Below are 12,193 nucleotides of genomic sequence, written 5' to 3' on the forward strand. Positions count from 1 at the left end.
TAGCAAAGAGACAGGGCAGCCCCCCTGAGCTCCCTAGCCAACACCACAGCTAAGGGACAGCAACTCTCGGGGTCCCTGGCAGCACTCAGCTGCCTCCCTGGGTGGGTGAGGGGTGGGTCTTGGAAACTTCAGCTGTGCCAGGGATGCTTTCCAGTGGATGCCATGTTGGTGAGAGGAGCTGTCCTAAAAATTAGGCCAGAGGGATGCTAGCACAATCAAGATCCCCCAGCCTGCCTCTGCCACCATTTCTCAGGACAGCCCGGCATGGAGGGCTCAGAGAAGAGCTCCAAACTGTGCCCCGAGGTCCCCTAGCCAACTGAGATGGCCGCCCACATACTTTTGGGGTGTGGAAGTCTGTCCACTAGGAGCTGGACCAGACCCATCCAACATGAGGCACAGATATTGCTGCAAAGCCAAGCCGCTTGCAACCATCTGGATGGATTTGAGCCAACGAGCCAGACAACATAGCCACCCAGTTGTATTATCAGGGTACTTGTCCCTGCCACAACCTCCCCTGCTATTCACTGCAGCTGCCTCTTTGGGGGCATGAGAGTATGTGGAAAAGTGTGGGGCTTAGCTTAGCAGAGGAGCCAGAGACTGAATAGGCCATGCATACTGGAGTCCCCCTCCTCTCCTGGAGGGCCCAAGACTTGAGGGGCAGTGAAAGAAGAATACGGTAGGAGCTTGCTGGGCCACTGTCCGTGCTGTACCCATCCTATGGAGGCATCAGCTGGGCACCGGTCCTCAAGGCAGACAAGGGGGTAGGAATCACTTGCTGAGTGGAGGAGGCCTCTGCTGCCCACAGAGCATCCAAAAACAACACAGCACAGCCCCGCACGGCCTGAGCTAGAAGCATCAGGGTTAAGGCCGGTCCAGGCAGGGCTGTGGGGGTCAGGTCTCTGCAAGGCACAGGCACTGCTCTGCAAAGCAGGCAAGGGAATACTGATGGGGAGGTGCTTCCAGCAAAGGCCCTGCAGGACGAGGGCAAGGGCACAGGTGAGGAGCAAGGTGAGGGGGAGGGAGCTAAGCCCCATCATGCTTGCAGGGCAGCAAGGAGAGGCTGCAGGCCTGTGCTATCACCTGTGCAATGAAGGAGAGGGTGGGACAGGGCAGGTGTCTGTGCTGCACAGGTCAGGACAACCCAGGTGCTCTCTCAGGGCCATGCTGAACCCAACCCTTTCCCCCATGTTCTGATCACTGCTGTCATTCTCCCGGGCTTTGCCCCTATGCTGAGCTGGCTGATCCCAGCTGAGGCAACCCCAGGAGCATCAGCCACCAGGTCCCAGCCCTGAGCTTCTGCCCCCACCTCTTATGGCCTTAGGAAGTGCTGCACCCCTATCCTCAGCATCTGAGCCCCAGGGACCCAAGCAGCAGAGGCCTGATCTTTTAACCCACCTGCCAGTCTGTGGGCTGGTCACAACTTCATCTCCATCTCCCCTCCAGCCTCCCTGGCATTCTCAGCACCTATGTGCCAATCTCCCCTCGACTCCAGCCCCTCACGGAGGTGCCTGCAGGGGAGCTGAGCTGGGGTCTTAGGTAAACCCAGCCATGGCAGTGGGTGCTGAGCACCTTCCCCCACCCTCCTCCCACCATATGAACCCAGGATCTTCGGCAGCTAAGGATGCCAGGCAGCTTGGAGCCAAGGGCAGCAAAGAGCCCTGCTGCCTTACCTGGCCGGTGGTGAAGGAGCGTCCGTAGCCCTGCCCCCGAGGGTGCACTCTGGGCGGCGTGCAGCAGCTGGGACAGTTACAGATATATGAATCAGAATAGTGCCTACTTGCAAACCTAATGAGACACAGTGGGAACAAAAGGGGTCGCACCAGAAGCAACACATTCCAGCAGAGCACCTGGAAGCACACCAGCCACGGGGCTTCTGCCTGCAGCCGCTGCAGCCACCGGGTCCTGGCAGCCTGCTCCACCCTTCCCACCATGCATGCACTGCCCCGGGGAACTGTGGAGCAAGGAGGAGAGTCCTCATGCCTGCTGGGCAGGCACAGAGCCATCCTGGCCAGGCTGAGCCTCAAGTTGCTCAGCAAGCAGTGGCCTAACCCCTCCCCTGCCTGGTTTGGCAGGGAACACGTGTGAGATGCACAGCTGGCTGGGTCTGGAAAGCATTGCAAGTGGCCAATGGCAGGTAGGGATGCAGGGCAGTAGCATGGGGTTGGCAGACAGCGTGCCAGGGACACTGGGAGAGAGGAGCAACAGATTAATCCACAGGCATGCTCTTATCTGTGCTTCCAGCACTGGAGAGCACACTGGCCATGCCAAACCCATGAAATTCCCTCCACCAGTCCCTTTTCCCAGTCCCATTCCCATAGTGGGGATAAACTGCACCAAAGCAACCCCCTCTGTGCCAGGCTATGCTGGGCTTTCTCTAGGGGTGGGCATGCGAAAATCCCAAAGTAGACAAGCCCTCCCCCTCAAAGACTCTAAGATGCAAACATCCCTTCAGCCCCAACCCCTTTCTTTCAACTTGGGGGTTTCGCCCACCATACCAGTGTCTCAGATCTGCACGTACAGACTGCTCGCACACTGGGCTCCCAGGGTGCAGCTCTGCAAATGACTCCCTGCATGGATCCCCGACTGCTGGACATGTTCCCCAATTCCAAATGCGCTGCCATCGTTGCACAAGCAGCCTCCGTGTCAGCTGCCCCCGCGCGCATGCACCTTTACCACGGCCGCGTGTGCAGATCAGCATGCAAACGCCCAGGTGTTGTGAGCAAGCAGCTCTGAGCAGTGGGACCTCTGAAACCCGCCGGTCATTTTCACAGTGTGTTTCTAGCAGCCTTCCAACATCATCCCCAACATTAAGCCTACTCGCCTGGGGAAGGGAAATGAACGGTTTTAATTGCCTGTAAAAATAAACAGAGGCTGCAAGCCCTCCGTGCCGGCGGCTTTCTCCTGCGACGTGTATGTGCATCACAAGGGAGCATCGGGGTCACCACCGTGTTGCACGTAATAAATAACAGTCACAGGAGCACACAGGTAGTTAGCTGCGTTAGCCTGAAGCCAGGCGGAAGGCAGGGCAGGGTGGCACCTTGGAGACTAGCTGGTTCAGAGAGGCACGAGCTTTCCCAGGTGATGACCTACTTTGTCAGCTGCTAGGAACGGACGCACAAACCAAGGATTTTGGAAAGCTGGCACCTGTCCGGTTCCACGTCCGAGCCCGTCTAAGCCAGCCCAGTGCAAGAAGCGGGCAGCGGGCGATGTCCTCCCTTGACACCTGCAGTTCTATACATGAACTAAGGAGGTGCAGCCATCCCTGGGGCAGGCTTTGCAAAGCCCTCTGCTGAGGGCTACCACTTGGAAAAGGAACAGTGCATTTCACCCCCTGCTCCTTGGCTCCATTTCAAGCCTGCCAAAGTCAAGCAGCCTCAGAGCACTTGCCCCTCCCATCTCAACACCCTGCCTAAATCCCTCTGCTTCCCAACCCTGCAGCAAGCCCCTGATCCAAAGAGGTCCAGAGAGGCCGAAGCCCCCGATGCCCTCCCTTACTTGGTCCTGGCCTGGTCGGCGCTGGAGGAACGGCGGTAACTATCCCGCCGGGACGCTGCCTTGGGAGACACCTTGGCACTGGCATCCGAGTCACCGCTGTCGTCGTCCCCCATGGCCTTAATGTAGCTGCCGCTGCGCATGCGCCGGCAGGGGATCTCGCCGTCCTTCCCCGGCGTCGGGTACCCGCCCCACTCATCCTGCGGCACCTGGAGGGAGAACCAGGAGAGAGGCCTGTCAGGAGCCTGGGCTGCCAGCGCAGATGTGGGGTGTAGCAGACTCAGCCGTTCACGCCAGGACTGCATTATCCAGGGTAGGACACGGGGGAGAACCTAAGTGAGTGCTGCCTTGAAGAGCAGCTCCCAAACTAAGGGGCATGCCCCCAAATGCGGTCAGTCCTAACAAGTAGGGTCACAAGCCCTACAAACATCCCATTATCCGACTCGAGCTTGGACCAGAAGAGGGGCCACCCATGGTGGTGAAGGGTCATAAGCCCTATCATAGGGTCATAGGGCAAAAAGATTGGGACCTAGAACCTAGACAGCCCAAAGGAACAGGAGGCTCTGTCTGTGCCCAGCCATCTCAAGGAGCATCCCCTCCATGCCATTTCAGGCAGGTCCCATCTGTTCCCCACGGGCTGCACATACCCCTACCTATCAGCTGCTGGGAGTGTTGCTCTAGGGGTGAGGGAACTGTCAGCCATGGGAAGAAACCATCCCTTCCTCATCCTCTCTGTCAGACCTAGACAATCCCCTACTTTGGGCAGGAGGAGCTGGGAGAAGCATCTAAACCTCTGGACCAAGCCAACCCTTTGAGACACTGCACCTCAGCCCCTGATACCCTGCCCCTTCTCCTGAGCATCCGTCAGACGGAGTTTCCCTCTCGGCTCTAGAGGAACTCTAATGGGGCAGCCATTGCCATGGGGGAGCTCTGGGACAGCGCCTGGTACAGACTTCAGGCCCAGGCTCCATCCCAAGCACAGCCTGCCTGAGCAAGATGAGTGCTGTCGTAGAGACTATTCATTCACTGTCTCCTTCCCCCAGGGAAGAGAGGAGCTCATTAGTCTGTCATTACAAAGGGAAACCTCACACGTACTGCACAGGCACATCCCTCTCCTCGCAGTCCCGGTCAAGCCCACCCATAGCCCCAGGAGCCGGAGCAGAGATGGGGCTCTGAGGTTGCTAAATACCTTGCACCCTGCAGTGTGCGGGTGCTGCTTTGATGCAGCAGCTTCTGGGTGACCATGGCCCCTCTGCCTGCCCAGTGGGAGAAAAGGTTGGGGGAGGAGGGTTGTGCCCCACTACATCCTAGAAGTGCTTTTTTGCTCTCTCCTGAGGGCATGAAACCGGAGGGATTGCAATGAAGGCAAATGAAGTCACTCCAGATTTCCAGCATGAGAGAGCAGGAGGCAGCCCACCCCAGCCCATGGATCAGACAGCCTCTCCCTTGGTCAAGGCCCCCGCACAGCAGACGGGGCAAGTGTCATGTGGGCTCAGACAGCTCTTGGGTTCTCCAGTGTAAATCTAGTGGTGTTGTCACTCCAGATTTGCACCAACACAGCTGGCAGCAAGGTTTGTTTCAAGGTATCTGCTCAAAGGGGCAAGGGGACCCCATGGGGACCCCCCCCAGGAGAGCCGCTGCCTCCTGACAGGCCCCCTCCTGCCAGCGGGGCAGCCAAAGCAGCCAGCCAGACCCAGCCCAAGAAATGTCACATGCACACACACACACACACACACACGTGTGCCACCTCACACTGGCAGACTCTGGTGTTCATTCTTACACAGGTTCACGTGTTCATCACTCACTCAGGCGCACATTCCCCCCCCTCCCCCCCCCGTCGCTTTCCTTCTCACACACCCGTGGACGTGCACATGCAATCTCTCCATCACACACGTGCGCACACGCGCACACAATCTTTCTCCCTCACACACATACGTGGACCCACCCACGTGTACACACACATGCACGCATGGGCACACAATCTCTCCTTCAAACACACGTGTGGACTCACAAACACAATCCCATGCATGAATGCACATGTGGACCCTCCCTCCAATGCATGCGTGCACACGCACATGCACACACCAGCTCTCTCCCACTCGCACGCTGCCCTTCTCCCACTCTGTTCCTGGTCCTGCTTAGTGGTGCAGCCTGGAAGGGGCTGCCCCAGCTGGCTGGCACAGGCAGCTCCCAGCCGTGACCATGCAGGGGACAGGAGCCCAGCAATGAGCTCATTAGACAGACAGGTTATTCACAATTTTCTAATTTTGGGGTGTGAAACAAATAGCAGCATGGCACAGTGAAGTGCTAGGGGGCAGGCTGAGGGTCCAGAGCTCGCACATTCAGGGTTTAGTCCTCAATCACAGCTCATGGAGCAGTGACAGGTCTTCCCTGGGAGCTGGCCCAGCAGTGACAGGCAAGCAGGGTGCAGGGGCTCCGTTATCCCAGGGCTGAAACACAACATCCAAGGGTGGTTCCCCCTTGGCCTCTGGGCCCCTGGGCTCAGTTTCGTAGAGGCGGGTAAGCACAGATGGATGTGGATGGAGCCTGGCTTGGCTGCAGGCAGAAGGAAAGGTCTTTATTGCAGGGGGGAAAGCAGGCCCTATCATTTGCACTTCAGGAGCTGGGGAGCTCTGCATGGGCCTGTGAGGTGCATGTTAAAGAGCAAGGCAGGCACTGGGGGAGGAATCCTGACAGGCTGCAGCAGGAACCGGAGGCTGGAAGTAGCCGCGAGACTGGATGCAGCTGCAGTAGCTGAGCTGGCCAGGCCACCATCTGCGGTGCCTGCCTGGAAAAGAAGCTGGTGAAGGAGCGGGGCAGAGTTTCGGGGGCCCTGTTAACCTGCAGGGACCGGCCACGGCCTGGCAGCAGCCTCAGCACATTCCCTGGTGCCCGTGGGACAGAGGCCGCGGCTTCAGAGCAGCGCTGAAACCTGCCCACAAGTCGGTTGCTCACAAAGGTGAGGGATAAAGAGAGCTGGCTGGAGCCAGCAAGAGCACGGGAGCACAGTCCCTCTGAGCTCAGGGACTATAGTGCTAGGCACTGTACATACAGATGCCAGAGTTGAATAAAGCAATGCACAGCTGGATTCTGCTCGGTGGCACGCCAGTTCCCATGACATTAGGCTGGTCCAAGCAGAGGGGAGCAGCAGAGAGGACACAGACCCACATGTCCTGCAGAGTGAGCTTGGGGTGGGGGTCCCTGTCCAGCTCCTGGGCTTGATGTCACCAAGGACTCAATGAAGCCAGGGTCCTTGGGGCTCCATCCTGCTGTCACCCTGACACAACACCTCCTCGATTTACACCAGACAAACAGCAGAATCAGGCCTCAGCTTGGAAGCTGTGACACCTGAAGCAGGAGGAGCCTTGAGCCGCTGCTGTCTATGCCCGGAGAGGAGCGCTGTCTGTCTGCAGGCTCCTCAGGGAGAGGACAGGGGTGTGATGAAGGCAGTAGCCAGGCTCCTGGAGCCCTTGCCCTGCTTGGGGACATCGCTCCTTCCTGCAATAAGCTCACAGCGACATGCAACTCACTGCAGGGCTGGCTGCTCCGAGGAATTGGAGAGCTCAGCCTGCGTCCTTCTGCAATGAACGGAGGATGCTTTTGCACAAGCTGCCTCTCTCCCTTCTGCCTCCGCTACTCTATTAGCTCCTCATTAGAGCTGGGACCCCACTGATCAGGCCTCCATCTGCCTCCGAAAGCCAAGGCCCCTCATTGTTTATTCGGCCGTTATTAGGAGTGAGCAGGAGCTGGGCTGTGCAGCGCTGGGGACTCCGGCCTCTGGAAGCCCCCCACCGCCACGAACACAATCCTCTCTGCCTTTAATAAAAGCCTCGCGCTTTGTGCCTTTGGAGGACGAGGCTATTATAGCACTGACATTTCTCTCATTGCACACATCAAGGCACCAGCCGCCATGCATTGTGGGGAGGCGGGGGAGAGTAAAGCAAAAGGGAAAGACAGCTGTGGCCTCCTCTGCTCCCATTTCTGGAGAAGAGCGACTGGCAGCTGGGCTTGCCCTACAGCTCAGGGCACCTCTGCGATCCTCCCCACCACCCCAAGCCCCCAAGGAGCCGTCATCCTGGAGCCCACCCTGCTCCCAAAAGCAATATAGGCCCTTGGTGCAAGCCTCGGTTTTCCAGTTAATGCAGGGATGGGGCCTTGCTGGGTGGGGAGGGGAGTGCCAAGTGTTTCTGGAGATGCAGAAGTGGACTCAGCATCAGAGGCTCCCTTCTCTCCAAGCCGCTCCTCCAGGAAAAGCTTGGGCTGGTGTTGCCAGATGTTCCAAAAGAGGGCTCCAAAACCCAGAGTCAGGGCAGCGCGGCTCAGGGCCTTTCCCACATGTGTGACGGCACAGACGGGCCGTGTGAGGCTGCAGTAGAAAGAGGAGCACTTTTCTTTGAAAGACGAGTGCTCATTAAAAGCAGCCGGAGCTGGCCAGCCAGCCAGCTGCCCACGCAGTGCATCCCCCCGGGGAGCTCTTGGCAGGAGGGGCTGGTAGGCTTGAGCTTCTGTACCACCACTGAACACAACAGCATGTCCTGTCCTGGTCTGCCTGTCCATTATAGCACGACCCTGATCCCAGCCTCTCTGCCTCCTAGCCCCATGGCACTAGAGGCTCCCCATCTTCTCCCCCTCCCCAGTCATCCATGGTGGCTCTACTGGCATAGGTGCTTCACTTCCAGTCCTCAGCTCGAACGGGGAAGGATGCTGCTGATTATTAAGATATCATAGCACTGAGCAGTATCCTTCTCTTCCGAGTTGAGGACAGCAAGTGGGACACATACAGTACTAAGGAAGTGCCCAGAGGCTCCAATCATAAGATCAGAGCCCTGCAGAGACACGGTGAGACCTCACCCAGGCAGAGAGGAGGAGAGATGATGGAGGCTGCAACCCAGCCCTAACCTTTGTGGGGTGCCTACCCCACAAAGAGGCATCCCTTCCTCCCAGCCTTCTGCTGCTGTCCGGGCACTGCCACCTGCCTTCAGAGAAAACGGCAGATGATAAGGCTGCAGGGGCAGTGGGTGTGAGAGCCAGGATCAGGAGCACTGGCTCCAGCTGAGGCTGCTACGGGCTTTGGAGTTTGCCTGGGGCACAACCCAAAGCAGCAGATAACGGTGTAGCAGGCTGGGAAGCAAGGGCCTCAGAGCAGGGGGCTCCCAGGCAGGCAGTGCTTGCAGGGAGTGGAAATGGCATGTACGATGCCTTGAGACATCTGACCCTGAGGGTGCCAGGGAGCCGCGCCAGCATGGGCCTGCTTCAGTCACCTGCCAGTGGCCTAGACAGGCCCAGCTTCTGGGCGGTTCTATTTTTGGCAAGTCTCTCTGTGTGAACTGGGGATGAATCACTTTCCCACTCTGTGCCTCAGTTTCCCAGTCTGTAAAATGGACGTAGCAGCCTATAGTGACCCAGGCTAGATGCTATGAGGGCCTGCAGGGTTTGCGAGCACCCTGAGATGACAAAGGGCAAAAGCCCACATGTGGCCCCACTCTGCAGCGCCCTCATACTCATCACCATGCGGCAGTCCTTGCCTATTCCCCCAAAGCCATTAGAAATGCCTTGAACACCCTCAGATGGGGGATTGCCCCTCCAAGAACTGGCAAGAGAAGGTGGGGTGGCCCTGAGGTTGTGCCAGGTCAGGAATAAGTTCCCCTCTGCCACACAATCCAGGAGAAAGGCCCAGGCAGAAGAGATGACCCCAGTTGTCTTTCTTTTACCTCCACGGCACGAACAGGAGCCCTCGGCTGGGCTCTGCAGAGGGCACCAAAGCCCCCCAGGGAAGGCTGGGACACGGTTCAGCTCCAGCACTTTCTCACACTGTCCTGACCACTGCACCAGCCAGCCTTGTTCCCACCTGCTTGCCAGGCATGGTGCTGGGCAAGGCTGTCCTTTCCCCTAGCAGTGCCCACAGGGGATGGGAGGATTTCCAGCCAGGCTAGATGTGATCCCTGGATCTAGAGCCACCAGGCCCCTTGCACTGTCCCTAAGGCCCCGCTTGCCACCCCGGGCTCCTGCCCCAAGAACGCTCCTTACCTGGAGGTACTGATAGGCTCTGTCTTTGGCCTTGGCCTCCTGCAGCATCAAGGTTTTCTCCTGGCTGCCTCCTGAGCTGGGGTACGCCTCCCGGGCCTGGCTGACCGTCATGGTGTGCCAGGCGCTCCTCTTCAGCGTCTGGCCGTCCAGCGACATGGACATCCCGGCACAGGCCAGGCACTTGCCCTCCCCCCCGCTCTTGAGACTCTTCAAGGTCAAGTCTCTGAAGGCACTTTCGGGCGCATCCACACAGTACTGGGTGCTCTGGTCCACGGCGTGCCGGCCCGACACCATGTAGCTGCTGTCGCTGTCCAGGTTGTCGTCGGAGCTCCACCAGCCCATCATCTTGGTGCGGTGGCGAGAGTCCAGCTTGCGGTCCTTGCTCTTGCTCCGCTTGCCGTGGCGGGACTGGTGATGGTGGTGATGGTGGTAGCCGTCCCCTCGGCCCTCCATCTTGGTGCCGTTGTACTCCCGCTTGGCCGGGGCCTCCAGCGAGTGGGACTTGGCAAAGAGCTTCTGGACGGAGTGGACCAGGTGGCGGATGCGGCTGGGGCTCTCGCTCCGCTGCTCCGTGGTGCTGGCCCGCTGGTACTGCAGGGTGTGGAAGCCGTCGTGGTGCAGCGGCAGCTGCTTCTCGAACTGGTCCAGCAGGGTCGGAGGGAGGCGGTTGATCTTGCTGGAGGGGTGGGTCGCAGCCATGCACTCATCACACGAGTCGTACTGCTGCGGCGTGTGGTGCATCCTAGGGAAGGTGCTGCTGCTGCTGGCTGACAGCGGTTCGGTCAGGCTCATCGGCCCGCCCGGGCACTCGGGGCTCCGAGAGGGGCAGTAATGCTGGTCCAAGGAACAAGGCTCGCTGGGGCTGAGGAGATATGACGGCCTGCCTTCCTGGCCGTGGCGGATGAAGTCCATGGGCTGCTCGCAGTCCTCTGGGATGCAGTGGCAAGGATGCCCCGTGGAGTGCTGTGACTGGCTACGCTCCCCATGGTAGCCCTTCATGGTGTCAGAGCCCTACGCGTAGCCACCGCATTCTGCAGGGTTGTCCCTGCCGGGTCACCTGTAAAGACAGGACAGGCACGTTAATCACCTCCTGAGCCCTCATCATGCATCCAGGGCTTGGGCCCACGTTTCCAAACCCCCAAGTCTCTGCCTCATCCCCCAGCCACCACAGAGAGCCAAAGGGGACCTTTTCAGACCTGCGTATCTATATGGACCAAACGTATGGTCCAGAGGTTCCCCATAATAGTCAATCAGCAGAGCTCTGCTGGCTTTGAGGGAGGATCTGGACACTGCATCTCAAAACTCAGCCGCGTTTGCAAATCAAGTCTGAAGGGACTGCAACATTGCAGGTGCCGAAGACGGCGCCTCTAGCCAAACAGGCTGAGATCCCAGCCTCCAAGTCCTGCTCCCCCATGGAGCTGGGTAGAGGACAGAAACTCCATGCTAGGAAGGGATTTGGTTTCATTCAGAACAACCTGAAGACTCCAAAACTCTCCTACAAAGGACAATGCTGGGAGAGGAAGAACCCGTGGTTCGAACTGATCAAAACGGCTCGTTGCAACATAACCCAACTGCTCGGGTTTTGACTTGGGCTTCTCAAACAGAGCTCAGCACCACCCTGCCCCGCTAGGCTGAAAGCATCAGAGCAAATGGTCGTTGCAAGTAGAAAACCCCGAAGCTTGCACGGTCCCAAAATGTTGGAGCTGGAATTTGCAAGACGGGCAGAACTTTGCGGCTGCCTTCTCCCCCCTCCCCGCCCCGGGTCCCCGGCAGGCAACTGCACAAAGCCTTTCCGATGGCAATGGAGCAGCCTTTTCTGAGGGAAAATGGTTCTGGTGAAATGCTTTTCCCCCCCACCAGCTCCGCTCACGTGGCTGCTAATGAGCTGCAATAAGGAGCTGTAGGGAAGAGAGAGGCTCCGCTGTGATAGGAGATCTCAATCCCTCCCCGGCCTCCCTGCAGCACTTCAATCAAGCCGTCCAAATGGCCCTTCTTCAATGTTCGGGTGGAGGTTACGGAGGTATTTATAGCAGCTACCTCATACCCTCAGGAGCCGATCGGCTCCTACCATTTATCAAAGCACCTGCCGTTCTCCATTCAAGCCAAGCGAAATAATAGGAAGAAAGAAACTGAGCAAAGAAAGTTAAACCGGATCCAGGGCATTTTATTCCACGGTAGGTTTGGAGGGAACAGCCTGGCTCTTCTCTCTAACAGGCTTCCCCCTCAGGCCACGGGGGTGCTGGCATTTATCTCACGTTGCCCTTTCTTGACTCTTTGCTTAAGCATCACCAGGGCCTCGTGTTAGTCAGAGATCCCAGCCCTTGCTGGAGACTGGCCCCAGACTGTTGCCCTAGAACAACCCATGGAGCATTTGGCCCCCAGCCACTTAGAAGTAGGACAACCCTGTGTTATCCCAACGGACCAGCTACTCTTCACACTGCTCCTGACCTTTGGCGGGTCTGTCAGCCCCAAGGGCTGCAGGTGAGAAAACCATTTCTCAGTTTCTCATAAATGAGGGAGTTCCAGCAGCAAATGACAGGGCCTGGAGATGAGATGCTTTTGCTCCTGCCATCCTGAACAGGGTTAGACCTGGTCAGGGCTGGGGCAGGAGACCAGAGGGATGCTGGTAGCCAGGAGAGGGAGTCGTGTCACCCTGCTCCATCCTCTGAAACCA

At 58.3% G+C, this 12,193-nt stretch overlaps 1 protein-coding gene across 1 annotated transcript in view; it reads right to left on the reverse strand.

Annotated features, from left to right (window-relative positions):
- DLGAP3 (DLG associated protein 3) overlaps positions 1 to 12,193 on the reverse strand; it is a 115,619-nt gene that overhangs the window by 9,707 nt on the left and 93,719 nt on the right. Inside the window, exons 3-5 of the mRNA XM_019488065.2 lie at positions 9,520 to 10,576; positions 3,496 to 3,701; positions 1,671 to 1,737 (exon numbers count right to left, since the gene is read on the reverse strand). Of these exons, the coding sequence (XP_019343610.1) occupies positions 1,671 to 1,737; positions 3,496 to 3,701; positions 9,520 to 10,518 (1,272 nt within the window). The 5' untranslated portion in view covers positions 10,519 to 10,576. The remainder of the gene's footprint in view (positions 1 to 1,670; positions 1,738 to 3,495; positions 3,702 to 9,519; positions 10,577 to 12,193) is intronic.

The sequence above is a fragment of the Alligator mississippiensis genome, chromosome 6 (assembly GCF_030867095.1).
Source record: "Alligator mississippiensis isolate rAllMis1 chromosome 6, rAllMis1, whole genome shotgun sequence".
NCBI classification, from domain to species: Eukaryota; Metazoa; Chordata; order Crocodylia; family Alligatoridae; genus Alligator; species Alligator mississippiensis.